At 44.3% G+C, this 18,681-nt stretch overlaps 1 protein-coding gene across 1 annotated transcript in view; it reads right to left on the bottom strand.

The window, feature by feature from the left end:
* Positions 1-211: 211 nt before the first annotated feature.
* Positions 212-18,681, bottom strand: part of LOC129864117 (G-protein-signaling modulator 1-like) — a 63,439-nt gene continuing 44,969 nt past the window's right edge. Inside the window, exons 11-14 of the mRNA XM_055936732.1 lie at positions 18,434-18,598; positions 4,839-5,001; positions 4,397-4,602; positions 212-4,174 (exon numbers count right to left, since the gene is read on the bottom strand). Coding sequence (XP_055792707.1) covers positions 3,986-4,174; positions 4,397-4,602; positions 4,839-5,001; positions 18,434-18,598 — 723 coding nt within the window. The 3' untranslated portion in view covers positions 212-3,985. The remainder of the gene's footprint in view (positions 4,175-4,396; positions 4,603-4,838; positions 5,002-18,433; positions 18,599-18,681) is intronic.

The following is an 18,681-nucleotide window of genomic DNA, read 5'->3' as shown; positions in this document are numbered from 1 at the left end:
TGGATGGAAATTGAATCATACACTGCACCAATTGGGTGTGGACGTAAGAATGGTTCTGCAATATAGTATGGGGTGTAATCCAAAAAAGGTAGCCACAACACCACCTACATGCAATGTGTTGAAGTTGAAGTAAAGCCGGTTGTTTGAAAGCAGACTTTATGGTAATGTGTAGAACACTGTTGATGAGACATGACGACAGAGGCACATAAAATATTGGAATCAATATTTTATTAAAAGCAGACAGGACATCTTCATGTCCTCAAATGGAACATAAATACAAAAAAATATATGTACATATGGTAGTGACAAATAGAAGCGTACCGGATAGATCTGGACCAAGTTTACCCTTATAAGAGATGGAAAAATAGAGGAAATTAGCTCTGTTTGGAAAACAGTGGGGACCTTGTAAGCCTCTTATTACAGAGATCGAGATGAATCATATAGATCACGACCCATCCTGAGTTAGGTTTATGGCCCACTCTGGGATAGGTTCATGACTCTTGAGGTACAAAGTAGAACTACACGGTAAAACTAACATTTACAAATGGAGTCCCAAAGAGGAAGAGCAACAAAAATGTCCATTATGGATCATCAGTTAGGCAACACGTTACTGTACGTTTAGATCTTACTACAAGCCGTTTTTGTTTAATTTCTTCAGTATACACCTGTCTTTGGTCCGCTGGGTCTGCTAAAGGATAACTCTACAGGATAATTCTGATAACCACAAGAGAACAGAAATACAAAAAGGCACTAACATTTTTTGCAAATATACTCTAACCTTTACAAAATGATCTGCAAAAAATATGCAAAGTATATACTGTACAGTTAAGTATAGCTTGTCACTGAAATAATAAAAAGTGCTTAAAAGCATTATACTTGCTCACAAGATTACATCCTCAACCTCAGGAATTACGAAAATCGGTCATTTCCAATAGGACACACAGGACAGCTGTAGTACACATGTTTCACCACAAAGGGACAGTATACAAGCAGAATATAAAACTAACCCCTCCTAGACAATTGGAAACGGAAGACTAACAGCTGTGGCAATATAGAAGGAAATCCCTGCAACACAGGATTGTGTGTGCATAGGCAATACGTCTACTCCTGTGCTGTCCTAAAAAAGTCCCCGATCCATTGGACTGTCAGCTCTAAGGTCATTGGTCAGAGACAGGTTGATCAAGTTGACGGCATTGTGGTTGTTTAACCATTAGACATTTGTTGATTGCAATCAGTATACTGTACAGTATATACTGCACTATTGGCACTTCCATGGCCTAACTGAAGAGATGCACTTTGATTCGAGCTTGATTCAACTCTAAAACAATATTTTCTTGACATTTTGTATACTATTATACAAAAAAATGTATTTTGATAAATGAATAGTTTTTTGTTTTAAACCTGTTTGTACTCCAGAAGACATGAACTCTATAATGACTAGACCTTGACTAACCATGCTTTATATCATGTTTTATAATTATTCCTGTAGTCTCTTGAGCTGTTGTCTAACACTGAATGAAATTTTGACACTGAAAACTGTAGCTAATACTGTTTGTCACCAAAAATACCAGCAGCAATCATCGTCATCCTTCAAACCAAATACTTCTCCATTATACGCTTTGAAATCACAGACCCCTGATACTTAGGAATACAATTTGAGTTAGAAAAAAAACGGATTTAAGGCATTAGATGGGGTACAGTAAATATCTTGTTGGCATCTCAAACCCTAGCGAAACACTTCATTCACATAGATTTCTCCTAGAATTTGGATTTGTACACCTTTCAAATCTGAACAGATTCACAACAGCTGAAAGGGTGCCACCTATTGCACATGGTGTTCGGATCTTGCGTCACACATCAACCTAATTTAATTCGATCCCTTCAAGGATCTCCTTGAGTGGTGGCCCAGGCAGGGTTGCACTTGCAGACCAGTTGATGGCACCAGTACATGATTTGGTCACACCCCATGATAATGACCTCACCTGTGACTTATAATGTAGCTGCATTCCATACAGAACCAGGCAAGTAATGAAAAGCCATCTGGTAAATTAGCATGCCTTTGCAGGGCTTGAAATTCAGGTAAATTTGCCAGTGGCACACCAGTGGCACACCGGGCCAGTGCCAACTGGGAGCTACTAGCTCCAAAGAAAAGAATACTGTCCTGGTAAAGCGGATGATGCACGCTGAGCAAGTAGCTTATAATATCCTACCCTCCATACCGAAATAATTCAATTTTAACTTGACAATATCATATTTACATTGATTGTTTGGAGGGAAAAAATAAAACCTTTGCACAATCTCAAAAATTGTGTTAATAGCTAGGTTTCCATCCAATTTGCGACAGATTTCCATGTGAATACTCAATACTTTTCCCACCAGAGATGAGTTTCCATCAAATTGACTTGATGTGGATAAAAGGCTGTGTGGGACATACAAATTATTTTTGAGGTTACCAAATAAAAACATGTTAAATGGGTTTCCATCGCATTTTCAAGTCTACTGATGGTTCTGTGACTGTTTTAAGTTATATAGTGAATGTGCCCACTCTGGTCTTGGCCCGTGCCCTCTAGCCAACAGCTTGCAGATACAGTGCGGGTATAGCCTACATGATGACATTATTATAGACAAATGGCAGATTATTAGTCAAATGGCAGCCAAGCATCATGTCAACAGGATAACACCCTTGATATGTACTGTATAGGAGCATCAAGCTCATTACGTGAACTTTCACCAGCCCATAAGCTATTTCATCTGTAGCCTAATAAACTGCATGGTTTCCCAAGTCGTAGTGGGAGGAACCCACTACGACTCCAAATGTACTTTCATATGATGATCAATATTTGTGCATAAAGGCGTTTCCACCGCCATTTCTCACATAATTAATATAACAGACACAAAAAGATCACACCTTGTGTAGCGTATTTTGTTTTGTCAATATTTGGAAAGCTTACCGATATATTAGCTGTTTACCTCTGGCCTGTCGTGAAATGTCTCATCCGACATGTACTTTACTCACATAAAAAGGTTGGATGGAAATCTGGTTAGTGTTAGCGATTTTGAACAGTCAGTCTACAGGTGTAGAGCCCTATAAAATCAGTTTTGGTGAATTCAGTTTTCCCGGTTTAATGTAATAGTTTTCCTTGTTTTTTCCAGGTTTTCACTGTCAAAATCACACTTTTTTTATAGGAAAACTACAACAACTTGGATGTTTTAAGTCCACAACAATGCTTAAACCCCACCAGGAGACCACATTTAAGGTCTGGGAACAATTAAAAAAAAAAGTATATTTGTAGAATTAAGTTGCATTTAATTCAATTGCCTAGCAGTGTTCTTGTACTGTGCAATGTACAGTGTAGGCTACACTGACAGAGTTAGCAGAAAAATGCTCTGCGAATGAAACAAATCATTATGATATAAAATAATTATGATATAAAATAATGTTATTTATTTAACTAGGCAAGTCAGTTAAGAACAAATTCTTATTTTCAATGAGGGCCTAAAAACAGTGGGTTAACTGCCTTATTCAGGGGCAGAACGGCAGATTTTTACCTTGTCAGCTCGGGGATTTGATCTTGCAACCTTTCGGTTACTAGTCCAACGCTCTAACCACTAGGCTACCTGCCGCCCCAAATTCTGTCAGGTAGTCCTACTTTCCAGTCAACATTTAATTGGGAAGGTTTTTTAGGAAAGCCTTTAGACACATTCATTCAAACAGTGCATGATGCCTGAATTGCACATCGCACAGATTCAACCAAGACTCCGGACTAAACTTTTGAATACCTGGTTTGCATACCCATTGCGGCTGCCCACTGCTGTTAGAATAAATCTTGGTAATAGAAAAAAAGTTAATTGTGAACCAAAAACTAAGATGACAAGCAAAACATTTTCACTGACACCCTAGCGACCAATTAAAAATTTGTTTTGCATTGCCAAGTCAAACGGTCGCAGTCTCAAACCCTGCCCCCAGGGCTGATTGCTTGGGCCCCTAGCTGGAGTCCCCGGATGGGTCGGAGTCGGGCCCGTCCTGTTCTTCTGAGGGGAGGTGGACCCGCTGCTCGTCCATGCGCTTGGCCTGTGCTCTCTGAATCAGACTGAAGAAGTCCTCATCAGGCACCGTGGGAGCCCGGGGGCCCCCTTCTGGTGGGGAGCACCGCTGGTCATCAATCCTGGAGGACTTGGTTTAGACCATGAGAGTGAGATGGACAGTGAGAGAGAAGGAGAGACAGACATCTAAAAATGCAATTCATGAGTGCTGCAATTTATGAATCCTGCATAACCTGAGATAAGCACAAATATTTGGGTCCTTTACCTAAATTACGCATCGATGGATGTCAATTGGAGACTAAGGTTAAGATTCAACCCATAGAGATGCTGAGGCAGTGAGACATGGCCTTACCTGGCACTTGATGAGCATGTTGAAGAAGTCATCGCTGGGCTCCTGGGGGTCTGTGTCAACACACAGGTGGCCCAGGTTGTTATGGGTGATCCTGAGGCCGGGCAGGTTGCTGACGCTGACCCGCTGGTCATCCAGGCGACGGCTCTGGGAGCTGACGATCAGGTCAAACAGCTCCTCTGTCTGGGGCGAGGTGATGAGCGCTGGATCTGAGAGAAAAGGGAGTTGGATTATATATATTTACTGTAATTGACCCCAAAAAAATCAACGCCACACATTTCTGACTAGAGATGTCCAGCAATGTGTGCTTTGAGTGATGCATTGAGTGATGCATTGAGTCATGCATTGACGTGAAAGGAAGTTCATGGAAGTAATGGAATTCCCAAGTAGTATCAGGGATCCTCTAGCTTTAGACTGTTGTAACAGCACTAATTTGCTAACCTACCTAGCATTTCATTAAGAGAGACAGCCCCTTCACTCTCGCCGTTTTCTCCGTTCTCCATGTTCGGGTCGTCAAGGTGGCAGCGCTGGTCGTCCATGCGGCTGCTCTGAAACTTGCTGAGGAGGTCGAAGAAGCAGTCCTCATCAGAGGGGTCACGACTTAGCTTCTGAAACAGAGAGACATGGACGCTAAGTGATAGAAGAGGCAGCACAACCCCTCATCCCACACACACTGACCCAATTGTCTCTTATATCCTTTTTATGTGGTTCATGTGTGGCTCGTGGGGCGGCAGGTAGCCTTGTGGTTAGAGCATTGGGTCAGTTACTTAAAGGTTGCTAGATCGAATCCCCGAGCTGACAAGGTAAAAATCTGTCGTTCTGCCCCTGAACAAGGCAGTTAAACCACTGCTCTTAGGTCGTAATTGTATATAAGAATTTGCTAGGTGCAGTTATTGTGAAGTGGAAACGTGTAGGAGCAACAACGGCTCAGCCTCGAAGTGGTAGGCCACACAAGCTCACAGAACGGTACCACCGAGTGCTGAAGCACTTAGCGCATATAAATTGTCTGTCCTCGGTTACAACACTCACTACCAAGTTCCAAACTGCCTCTGGAAGCAACGTCAGCACAAGCACTATTTGTTGGGAAACAATGTTGTTGGGAAACAATGGGTTTCCATGGCCGAACAGCCGCACACAAACCTAAGATCACCATGTGCAATGATTCTGTAGCAGTGGAAACGCGTTCTCTGCAGTGATGAATCACGCTTCACAATCTGGCAGTCCGAGGGACGAATATGGGTTTGGTGGAGACAGGAGAATGCTAACTGACACAATGCATAGTGACAACTGTAAAGTTCTGTGGAGGAGGAATAGTCTGGGACTGTTTTTCATGGTTCGGGCCCTTTAGTTCCAGTGAAGGGAAATCTTAACGCTACAGCATAAATTGCATAACTCCTTACAGAGGTCTTGCAATAGATTTACATGTAGATTAAATCAAAACTGTAACTCGGCCACTCCGGAACATTCACTGCCTTCTTGGTAAGCAACTGAAGTGTATATTTGGCCTTGTGTTTTAGTTTGAATTTGTCTCCTAGTGTCTGTTGGAAAGTAGATTTTGCCTGATCTTAGCTCTATTCAGTTTATTTTTATATATGAAGAGTGGTACTCAGTGATGTGTTGTGTTACATTTTCCCTTTACATAATGCTTTGTATTCAGGACATGAAGTGGATTTCTTTGACACATTTTTTGCAGAATTACATTTTTTAGCCTTTAGACAATTGAGACATGGATTGTGTGCCATTCAGTAGATGAATGAGCAAGACAAAATACTTTAAAATACTACTTAAGTAGTAGTATACTTTAAAATACTACTTAAGTAGTTTTTTGGTGTATCTGTACTGTACTTTACTAAACTCAGCAAAAAAAGAAATGTCCCTTTTTCAGGACCCTGTCTTTCGAAGATCATTCGTAAAAATCAAAATAACTTTACAGATCTTCATTGTAAAGGGTTTAAACACGGTTTCCCAACAATTAATGAACATGCACCTGCGGAACGGTTGTTAAGACACTAACAGCTTATAATGTAGGCAATTAAGGTTACAGATATGAACACTAAAGAGGCCTATCTACTGACTCTGAAAAACACCAAAAGAAAGATGCCCAGGGTCCCTGCTCATCTGTGTGAGTGTGCCTTAGGCATGCTGCAAGGAGGCATAAGGACTGCAGATGTGGCCAGGGCAATAAATTGCAATGTCCGTACTGTGAAATGCCTAAGACAGCGCTACAGGGAGACAGGACGGACAGCTGATCGTCCTCGCAGTGGCAGACCACGTGTAACAACACCTGCACAGGATCGGTACATCCAAACATCACACCTGCGGGACAGGTACAGGATGGCAACAACTGCCCGAGTTACACCAGGAACGCACAATCCCTCCATCAGTGCTCAAACTGTCCGCAATAGGCTGAGAGAGGCTGGACTGAGGGCTTGTAGGCCTGTTGTAAAGGCATGTCCTCACCAGACATCACCGGCAACAACGTCGCCTATGGGCACAAACCCACCGTCGATGGGCCAGACAGGACTGGTAAAAAGTGCTCTTCACTGACGAGTCACGGTTTTGTCTCACCATGGGTGATGGTCGGATTTGCGTTTATCATCGAAGGAATGAGCGTTACACCGAGGCCTGTACCCTGGAGCGGAATCGATTTGGAGGTGGAGGGTCCGTCATGGTTTGGGGCGGTGTGTCACAGCATCATCGGACTGAGCTTGTTGTCATTGCAGGCAATCTCAACGCTGTGCATTACAGGGAAGACATCCTCCTCCCTCATGTGGTAACCTTCCTGCAGGCTCATCCTGACATGACCCTCCAGCATGACAATGCCATCAGCCATACTGCTCGTTCTGTCCGTGATTTCCTGCAAGACAGGAATGTCAGTGTTCTGCCATGGCCACCGAAGAGCCCGGATCTCAATCCCATTGAGCACGTCTGGGACCTGTTGGATCGGAGGGTGAGGGCCATCCCCCCCCAGAAATGTCCAGGAACTTGCAGGTGCCTTGGTGGAAGTGTGGGGTAACATCTCACAGCAAGAACGGGCAAATCTGGTACAGTCCATGAGGAGGAGATGCACTGCAGTACTTAATGCAGCTGGTGGCCACACCAGATACTGACTGTTACTATTGATTTCGACCCCCCCCCCCCTTTGTTCAGGGACACATAATTTAATTTCTGTTAGTCACATGTCTGTGGAACTTGTTCAGTTTATGTCTCAGTTGTTGAATCTTATGTTTATACAAAAAATTACTAATTTTAAGTTTGCTGAAAATAAATGCAGTTGACAGTGAAGGACGTTTCTTTTTTTGCTGAGTTTATGTTTATTGACAACTTTTACTTTACTACATTCCTAAAAAAAATAATGTAGTTTTTACTCCTAATCCTATACTCCTATTCCCTGACACCCAAAAGTACTCGTTACATTCTGACAGGAAAATGGTCCAATTCACACACTTATCAAGAAAACACTGCTGGTCATCCCTACTGCATCTGTACTTGGACTCATTAAACACAAATGCTTCATTTGTAAATTATGTCTGTGTTAGAGTGTGCCCCCTGGAAAATTCTTCTGTCTGGTTTGCTTAATAGCAGGAATGTTAAATGTTTTTTTACTTTTAATACTTAAGTATATTTTAGCAGTTCCATTTACTTTTGATACTTAACCAAAAACATTTAGACTTTTACTCAAGTAGCGTGACTTTGACTTTTACTTGAGCCATTTTCTATTAAAGGTATCTTTGCTTTTACTCAACTATGACAATTGAGTACTTGTTCCAGCACTTCCTCTACATCATGTTGGTGATCTGTGTGTAGCATTAAAAATCAAGTTGTTGTTGTTTGAGTTGTTCTTAACCTTTTCATAGCACTTTGGACACAGAATGCCTTTGATACTGCCTGGAATAGCACATATGTCACGACTTCCGCCGAAGTTGGTCCCTCTCCTTGTTCGGGCGGCGTTCGGCGGTCGAAGTCACCGACCTTCTAGCCATCGCTGATCCTCTTTTCATTTTCCATTGGTTTTGTCTTGTCTTCCATCACACCTGGTTCCAATCCCATCAATTACGGGTTGTGTATTTAACCCTCTGTTCCCCTTCATGTCCTTGTCGGTGATTGTTTATTGGAAGTGCTTGTGCACGTCTGTCCTGGTGTGCGTCGGGTTATGTACCCATTATTTGATTGTTCTGTTTTCCAGTGGGTTTTTATTATTAAACTGCACCGTTTGGAAACACAGTTTTTGCTCTCCTGTGTCTGACTTTTCTGCCACCAGTACGCACCCCTAACAGCATAACAGTGTTCTCACAATCTGACCAATTATGTCCCTCAGTGCTGAGAATGCCCACCTAGGGTATATACCTTGGCCTAGATCTTCAAGGTTGCTCAATCCGTCACCTGACATAATGTAAAAATAAACCTCCATTCTTGCCCACTTAAAATTTAACATGAATAACGAAACTAGACCTTTCAAAGCTATCAACACCTCAGTGTTAATATGTTGATGAATATGTTACAAATAATGTATACTGTTATAACGAGCTAATTCCAATGTAAATATGATTATTCATCACTATTTACATCGGTCAAACATAACACAAGCTCTTTATACAGTACACATAAATTATCCAGCACCAACATCCCAGTACTACATTAAAGCAATCTCCAATTTCCACCCTCAGGATAAATTAACATGATTCTCTGCATTGAAGAAGTGTGTGATCCTGCCTCCATGTTGATGATAAATGCCTTGGCAGGTTAACGGTAGACATCAAAGGCAGTAAACCATAGGACACATCATCAGTAATGGCTGATGGTGTCATTATCCCCCTGGATGTCATACCATAATGGCACAATCAACACCAAGCATTATCACCTAACAAATAGAACTGGATACACATAACATACAATCCCATTACGTTCTGGTAGCAAATTAGATTGACTAAACATTTGCATTGATAATTGAAAACCTACAGCGTGATATAGATAAAGGGCAACTCACAGTGAACAAGATATCCAGAATCAGGTCAAGACTAGAATGTTCAGTAGTACGATACAACCGTGATGTTGCTATAGGCGGTCACATTTTCAGCAGCAACTTTTGTAAAAACTTCATACCAAAATTAGACTACACTTCAAACGTTGCTTTACTGGGAATTATAAACGCATTTAATTGCCAAGGATTCTGTCTGACTCTCTGGCAAAGCAAGAAAAACAGACATTTAGGCTAACACAAGCCAAAACGTAGAGACTAGTTAGATAGCAAAACTATCATCCATCAAACAATCATTTAGATAAAGAGTATGAAGTGACTTACCACACAAGCACGTCTCTTTCCGATCTTTCCCTTTCTCTCTCTCTCTGAGTGCTCTCCCCTTCCCTCACTCTCCACACGCCTGACTCACTCCCCTCTCTTCCCCCACCACTCTCCTCCTTTCCACCACCACTCTCCTCCTTTCCACCCTTCCCTCTTTCCCTTGCCACCTCCATCTCTCTCGCTCTCTCTTCCCCCACCACTCTCCTCCTTTCCACCACCACTCTCCTCCTTTCCACCCTTCCCTCTCTCTCCCTCCCTCGCCACCTCTCTCCCTCGCCACCTCTCTCCCTCGCCACCTCTCTCCCTCGCCACCTCTCTCCCTCGCCACCTCTCTCCCTCGCCACCTCTCTCCCTCGCCACCTCTCTCCCTCGCCACCTCCCTCCCTCTCTCTCTCGCCACCTCCCTCCCTCTCTCTCTCTCGCCACCTCCCGCACCACCTCACGCTCTCCCTCGCCACCTCCCTCCCTCTCGCTCAACCTACCTCTCGCTCAACCTGCCCATCTCCCTCTCTCTCCCTCGCCAACTTCCTCCCTCGCCAGTTCTCTCTCTCTCCACCTCCCTCCCTCGCAATCTCCCTCTCTACCTCCCCTTTCTCTCCCTTGCCACCTCCCTCCCTCTCTCTCTACCTCCCCTTTCTCTCCCTTGCCACCTCCCTCCCTCTCTCTCTCCCTCTTACCCTCGCCACCTCCCTCCCTCTTACCCTCGCCACCTCCCTCCCTCTTACCCTCGCCACCTCCCTCCCTTGCCACCTCCTCCTGCTCTCCCTCGCCACCTCACGCTCTCCCTCTCTCAACCTCCCGCTCCCCCTCGCCACCTCCCTCCCTCTTCTCCTCGCCACCTCACACTGTCCCGCTCACAGAAATGTTTCAGACAGATCAAACATGGTGAGACTACTGACATCCTCCTCAAAACTAGACTTGCTCTCAGCAATCTTCTTAGACATAGCACGTGTAAAAGCACCAGCTAGGAACACTCTAGGGTATTTCTCTGATAATCCATCAGGTTCCTCTACTCTAGCACCTAACAAACAACAGAATTCAGCACAACTTTCCCTCCAGCCAAATCATTGCCTAAAATCAACAAGACTCCCTTCACAGGTAGGGTAGGCTTCACTGCAATGACCACGCGACCAGAAACAAGATTAGACTTGAGTTCCACATTTTACAAGCAACCCATCTCCACGCCTTGAAGTGTCAAACAAAATGAAGGACTGGGCGGCCCCAGTGTCTCCCAGTATCTTCATTGGCTGTTTAACAGCAACACCACTCTGCAGAGATACAAACCCTTCTGAAACAAAGGGTTCATTCAAATCTGATCTTGTTTAGGAGATAAACCAGTCCCAACCAGAGACTTAATGGGCTGGAGGGCTCCCACAAGATAAAGCTTTTTCTCTCAAAATGTTCTGTTTCAACTTAGGACACAGAGACAAATATGGCTTTTCTAATGGCAGTAATGCCAAACTGGCAAATACGGATAACCAGTTCTGTCCATCCTTGTCTCTGGGTACTGGTGGAAAAGACAAACCTTGTAGTGAGAGATGACTTCTCTGGATAGTTTTTTTGTGTAAGGATATTAGTACTTTGTGCCCTGTTTGAAGGTATTTTTATGTCAACACAAACTCATCTGCAAGGACTGCAGCTGTCTAAAGCATGATAACCTTGTGCTCATTAATGTAGGCAGCAACCCTCGATTCCTGGTGTTTGTGACGCTCGCTGTTTGGTGCGATGCAGATCCGGTGGTGAGTGTGGTGAAACAGAGGTGACGCAGTCTGTTCTTTAACTGACAAAGTAATGTTAGAGGTTTTGTGCCGAATCCACTGCAGTGTTACAGGTGTCACGTTTATGGGCATGTTGCAGCAGTGTGTAGGAGGGAGATCCCAAGATGTGGGAACTGTGCAGGAAGACATGGAACAGAGGAATGTGTAGTTTTAGTGGAAAACGTTGTGAACTGTATGGGTGCCCATGTTGCTGGGGATCAGAGTTGTCCGGTACGAGAGAGGCAGGTTGAGGTGGCCAGGGTCAGAGAGGCAGGTTGAGGTGGCCAGGGTCAGAGAGGCAGGTTGAGGTGGCCAGGGTCAGAGAGGCAGGTTGAGGTGGCCAGGGTCAGAGAGGCAGGTTGAGGTGGCCAGGATCAGAGAGGCAGGTTGAGGTGGCCAGGATCAGAGAGGCAGGTTGAGGTGGCCAGGGTCAGAGAGGCAGGTTGAGGTGGCCAGGGTCAGAGAGGCAGGTTGAGGTGACCAGGGTCAGAGAGGCAGGTTGAGGTGACCAGGGTCAGAGAGGCAGGTTGAGGTGGCCAGGGTCAGAGAGGCAGGTTGAGGTGGCCAGGATCAGAGAGGCAGGTTGAGGTGGCCAGGATCAGAGAGGCAGGTTGAGGTGGCCAGGATCAGAGAGGCAGGTTGAGGTGGCCAGGATCAGAGAGGCAGGTTGAGGTGGACAGGGACAGAGAGGCAGGTTGAGGTGGCCAGGGTCAGAGAGGCAGGTTGAGGTGACCAGGATCAGAGAGGCAGGTTGAGGTGGCCAGGATCAGAGAGGCAGGTTGAGGTGGCCAGGATCAGAGAGGCAGGTTGACGTGACCAGGGTCAGAGAGGCAGGTTGAGGTGGCCAGGGTCAGAGAGGCAGGTTGAGGTGGCCAGGGTCAGAGAGGCAGGTTGAGGTGGCCAGGGTCAGAGAGGCAGGTTGAGGTGACCAGGGTCAGAGAGGCAGGTTGAGGTGGCCAGGATCAGAGAGGTAGGTTGAGGTGGCCAGGATCAGAGAGGCAGGTTGAGGTGGCCAGGATCAGAGAGGCAGGTTGAGGTGACCAGGGTCAGAGAGGCAGGTTGAGGTGGCCAGGGTCAGAGAGGCAGGTTGAGGTGGCCAGGATCAGAGAGGCAGGTTGAGGTGACCAGGGTCAGAGAGGCAGGTTGAGGTGGCCAGGATCAGAGAGGCAGGTTGAGGTGGCCAGGGTCAGAGAGGCAGGTTGAGGTGACCAGGGTCAGAGAGGCAGGTTGAGGTGGCCAGGGTCAGAGAGGCAGGTTGAGGTGGCCAGGGTCAAAGTAGTGCAGAAGATGTCGTATTCTGATGCAGTGAAGAATGTAGGAGGGTGGATCAAGGGTGAGGGATTCTGAGTGGATCCCTGTGAATAGTAGATCTGTTCCAGAACTTTCAGTAAGGTTGGCTTCTTAGCGTTCATAGCAATGGCTATCAACTGTACCGCAGAGATGGAACATAAGTCACAGAAAATAGATGTTGTGGTGGTAGCTGCAGAAAAGTACTTGGGGATATGAAATTTCACTTCAGAAGAGTTACAGTTAGTGGTAGTGTGTAGTGTCCAGTCCTCTCAGGCCTGGGGTAGAATCAAACAGGGATAAAGCAGTGGAATAAGGTGGTGGGTTTTAATGAGGGTAGGGTAAAAAAAAAAAAAAGGATATACAGTCATGGCCAAAAGTTTTGAGAATGACACAAATATTAATTTTCACAAAGTCTGCTGCCTCAGTTTGTATGATGGCAATTTGCATATACTCCAGAATGTTATGAAGAGTGATCAAATGAATTGCAATTAATTGCAAAGTCCCTCTTTGCCATGCAAATGACCTGAATCCTCAAAAAACATTTCCACTGCATTTCAGCCCTGCCACAAAAGGACCAGCTGACATCATGTCAGTGATTCTCTCGTTAACACAGGTGTGAGTGTTGACGAGGACAAGGCTGGAGATCACGCTGTCATGCTGATTGAGTTCGAATAACAGACTGGAAGCTTCAAAAGGAGGGTGGTGCTTGGAATCATTTTTCTTCCTCTGTCAACCATGGTTACCTTGAAAGGAAACAAGTGCCGTCATCATCGCTTTGCACAAAAAGGGCTTCACATAAAACGACATTGTTGCCAGTAAGATTGCACCTAAATCAACCATTTATCGGATCATCAAGAACTTCAAGATGAGCGGTTCAATTGTTGTGAAGAAGGCTTCAGGGCACCCAAGAAAGTCCAGCAAGCGCCAGGACTGTCTCCTAAAGTTAATTCAGCTGCGGGATCGGGACTGATAATCTGAAAAAGGTACAGGGATTGGAATTCTGAGGACTGGAGTAAAGTCATTTTCTCTGATGAATCCCCGTTCCGATTGTTGGGGCATCAGGAAAAAAGCTTGTCCGGAGAAGACAAGGTGAGCACTACCATCAGTCTTGTGTCATGCCATCAGTAAAGCATCCTGAGACCATTCATGTGTGGGGTTGCTTCTCAGCCAAGGCTCACTCACAATTTTACCTAAGAGCACAGCCATGAATAAAGAATGGTACCAACACATCCTCAGAGAGCAACTTCTCCCAACCATCCAGGAACAGTTTGGTGACAAACAATGCCTTTTCCAGCATGATGGAGCACCCTGCCATAAGGCAAAAGTGATAACTAGTGGCTCGGGGAACAAAACATCGATATTTTGAGTCCATGGCCAGGAAACTCCCCAGACCTTAATCCCATTGAGAACTTGTGGTCAATCTTCAAGAGGCGGGTGGACAAACAAAACCCCACAAATTCTTACAAACTCCAAGCATTGATTATGCAAGAGTCGGCTGCCAACAGTCAGGATGTGGCCCAGAAGTTAATTGACAGCATGCCAAGGTCGATTGCAGAGGTCTTGAAAAAGAAGGGTCAACACTGCAAATATTGACTCTTTGCATCAACTTCATGTAATTGTCAATAAAAGCCTTTGACACTTATGAAATGCTTGTAATTATACTTCAGTATTCCATAGTAACATCTGACAAAAATATCTAAAGACACTGAAGCAGCAAACTTTGTGGAAATTAATATTTGTGTCATTCAAAACTTTTGGCCACGACTGTACACACACATACATACATACATACATACATACATATATATATATATATATATATATATATATATATATATATATATATATATATATATATATATATATATATATATATATATATATATATATATATATATATATATGTACTGCTGGAGGTCATTTTGCAGGGCTCTGGCAGTGCACCTCCTTGCACTAAGGCGGAGGTAGCGGTCCTGCTGCTGGGTTGTTGCCCTCCTACGGCCTCCTCCACGTCTCCTGATGTACTGGCCTGTCTCCTGGTAGGGCCTCCATGCTCTGGACACTACGCTGACAGACACAGCAAACCTTTTTGCCACAGTTCGCATTGATGTGCCATCCTGGATGAACTGCACTACCTGAGCCACTTGTGTGGGTTGTAGACTCCGTCTCACGCTACCACTAGAGTGAGAGCACCGCCAGCATTCAAAAGTGACCAAAACATCAGCCAGGAAGCATAGGAACTGAGAAGTGGTCTGTGGTCACCACCTGCAGAATCACTCCTGTTTTGGGGGGTGTCTTGCTAATTGCCTATAATTTCCACCTTTGTCTATTCCATTTGCACAATAGCATGTGAAATTTATTGTCAATCAGTGTTGCTTCCTAAGTGGACAGTTTGATTTCACAGAAGTGTGATTGACTTGGAGTTACATTGTGTTGTTTAAGTGTTCCCTTTATTTTTTTGAGCAGTGTATATTTCTTTTTTTTCTTCATTTCCCATTTTGTTTCACAAAGTGTAATGAATTTATACTATAGTTCAGTTGGGGGTGGTAAAGCAACATATTGGATACCAACCACCGTTAAACTCCACCAAATAAAAGTATTCTAATCTGTGTGCGCCACACCCAAACAGAACCAACCAAAAACAAAATCCAGAGAAAGACCAAAGACTAACACAGACCCTTTCAACTCGTGTGACCTGGTGTGAAAAAAATAGACCAAAGTTCAAATATCATTTTTATTGACCTTATTTCTGGAAACGAGAAAGATTAGCCAGAGGAAGTCCACTTTGTCTCCATGTCAACCCCCAATTGCACAACCGCTATTTTAGTCAGTCATTAAATAACAGGCTTCCTTCATACAATGGCATCCTCGCTCTTTTCCATGGCAAGCCACTGATTGCAACAATTAACAGCATCACAGAACCGGGACGCATGGTTGGCCGCCTCAGATGCCAAGTGACAGCAAAGCACAACCGCTTTGGCTGACGCTGGCCGAGGATGTCCTAAGGATAACGGAAGCACAAAGGAATATTGTTGTGAACAATCTAGAGCAGTCAGAAAGGCCTGCAGGTTTACTTTGTGTTATTCCTGGATGCTGATTTCTTCTGACGCCATCAGACACAGCACTCCTGTCTCTACCAGGAATTAACCTGGAGATCTAGATTGTCCATTAACCCTCATTAAATCACATCATGTCTCACCTATGGCACTTTCCCTTGCCCCTATAATCATGATGTAAGTCTCAGACTAAAGGTGCAAAGATGCAAGGACCCTACAGGCTTCAGAAGCGTCTTGCTGACCACCAGCTTTAGTGCGCTAATCACATTTATTTCATTTTATCCGTCAGGTTGGCTACCGTTGATTTTTTTAAAGGCTGCCATTCCTGAAATGCAGAGAGGAAACTGAAGCTAGAATCGGCAGATAATGCCTTTCAGTAAAACACTTTGATACTAGGAGGAAAGTGTCAGATTTAATTAGGGCTTTAAGGAGATACAAGCTACTCAGAGGTGCTATCGCTACCGTCTCCTAAAGCTAACACACTTCAAGCCATTTTGTCTCTAAACCCATTATAGAGCTAGGCTACACATTGAAAACAATAGTCTTTGTAACTGATGCCTTTTAGTGGAGCTGACATAGGGATGAGTTTGACAATTCTAATTTCCTCTGGTATATTCTCCACATGAAGAGATCAATTAAATAAATGAAGATCAATTAAATGAACATGACTAGTAAACACCAGGTGCATGTTGTTGTTATGCAGGGATATAATGAGGAAGTGAAGTTATACAGTGCATTCAGAAAGTATTCAGACCCCTTAACTTTTTCCACATTTTGTTACGTTACAACCTTTTTCTAAAATGGATTAAGTAGTTTTTTTCCCCTCATTTACACATAATGACAAGGCAAAAACAGGTTTATATAATATTTTGCATATATATAAAAAATAATAAAAGGAAATATCAAATTTACATAAGCATTCAGACCCTTTACTCAGTACTTTGTTGTAGCACCTTTGGCAGCAATTACAGCCCTGAGTCTTCTTTGGTATGACGCTACAAGCTTGGCACACCTGTATTTGGGGAGTTTCTCCCATTCTTCTCTGCAGATCCTTTCAAGATCTTTCAGGTTGGATGGGGAGCGTTGCGCCCCAGCTATTTTCAGGTCTCTGTAGAGATGTTTGGTCGGGTTCAAGTCCGGGCTCGGGCTGGGCCACTCAAGGACATTCAGAGACTTGTCCCGAAGCCACTCCTGTGTTGTCTTGGCTGTGTACTTAGGGTTGTTGTCCTGTTGGAAGGTATACGTTCTCCCCAGTCTGAGGTCCTGAGCGCTCTGGAGCAGGTATTCAGCAAGGAAGTCTCTGTACTTTGCTCCGTTCGTCTTTCCCCTCGATCCTGACTAGTCTCCCAGTCCCTGCCACTGAAAAACATCACCACAGCATGATGATGCCACCACCTTGCTTCCCCGTATGAATGGTGCCAGGTTTCCTCCAGACGTGGCGCTTGGCATTCAGGCCAAAGAGTTCAATCTTGGTTTCATCAGACCAGAGAATCTTGTTTCCATGGTCTGAGAGTCTTTAGGTGCCTTTTGGAAAACTCCAAGCAGGCTGTCATGTGCCTTATACTGAGGAGTGGCTTCCGTCTGGCCACTCTACCATAAAGGCCTGATTGGTAGAATGCTGCAGAGATGGTTGTCCTTCTGGAAGGTTCTCCCATCGCCACAGAGGAACTCCCCCGATTGCTCAGTGTGGCCAGGCGACCAGCTCTAGGAAGAGACTTGGTGGTTCCAAACGTATTCCATTTAAGAATGATGGAGGCCACTATGTTCTTGTTCTTGTTCCTTCAATGCTGCAGAATTGTTTTGCTACCCTTCTTAGATCTGTGCCACAAAACAATCCTGTCTTGGAGCTCTACGAGCAATTCCTTCGACCTCATAGCTTGGTTTTTGCTCTGACATGCTCTGTCAACTGTGGGACCTTATATAGACTGGTATTTGCCTTTCCAAATTATGTCCAATCAATTGAATTTACTACAGTTGGACTCCAATCAAGTTGTAGAAACATCTCAAGGATGATCAATGGAAAAATGATGCACCTGAGCTTAATTTCGAATCTCATAGCAAAAGGTCTGAATCCCTATGTAAACAAGGTATTTCTGTTTGTTTTTTTAAATACATTTGCTAATTCTTTTTTTATTTAATACATTTTAGAATGAGGCCCTTTACTCAGTACTTTGTTGTAGCACCTTTGGCAGCAATTGCAGCCCTGAGTCTTCTTTGGTATGACGCTACAAGCTTGGCACACCTGTATTTGGGGAGTTTCTCCCATTCTTCCACGTAGCAAAATGTGGAAAAAGTCAAGGGGTCTGAATACTTTCCGAAGTACTGTATGTCAACGAGTGGGCAAACTAGGAAATTTAAATCTACTCAGATAAACATTGGTTGCGTGGATGGAAAATAATATTTTCTGGTTAACTACGTTTTCAGAACTTAGTTGCAACAGGCATCACTGCAGTCCCTGGTTGGAATCCAGGCTGCATCACATTTGGCCGTGATTGGGAGTCCCATAGGGCGGCGCACAATTGGCCTAGCGTCGTCCGGGTATGGCTGTCATTGTAAATAAGAATTTGTTCTTAACTGACTTGCCTAGTTAAATAATGGTTAAATAAATATTGAAAATTAAGATATGGCTACTCACCGGAGGCGGGACTTGGACTGTGACTTCATCAGCGTCCACAGGGGAGTCAAACCACTGCCTCTCCTCTGAGGACTGGCTGTCGGGGTAGCCCTTCCCTCTACTTGGCTGAGACTGCTTACTCTTGGATCTCCGGGATATACTGTCCAGTTCCTGGCTGTCTCCATTCTGCAGGGATACCATTGGATTTTCATTGATTTTACATGTGTATGTTGTCATTTTATAAAATGTCAGAAATTAGGTGAGAAAAC

This window comes from Salvelinus fontinalis, chromosome 10 (genome assembly GCF_029448725.1).
Source record: "Salvelinus fontinalis isolate EN_2023a chromosome 10, ASM2944872v1, whole genome shotgun sequence".
Taxonomy (NCBI): domain Eukaryota; kingdom Metazoa; phylum Chordata; class Actinopteri; order Salmoniformes; family Salmonidae; genus Salvelinus; species Salvelinus fontinalis.
Note: the sequence above shows the minus strand (reverse complement) of the source record. Positions and strands in the feature narration are given on the sequence as shown.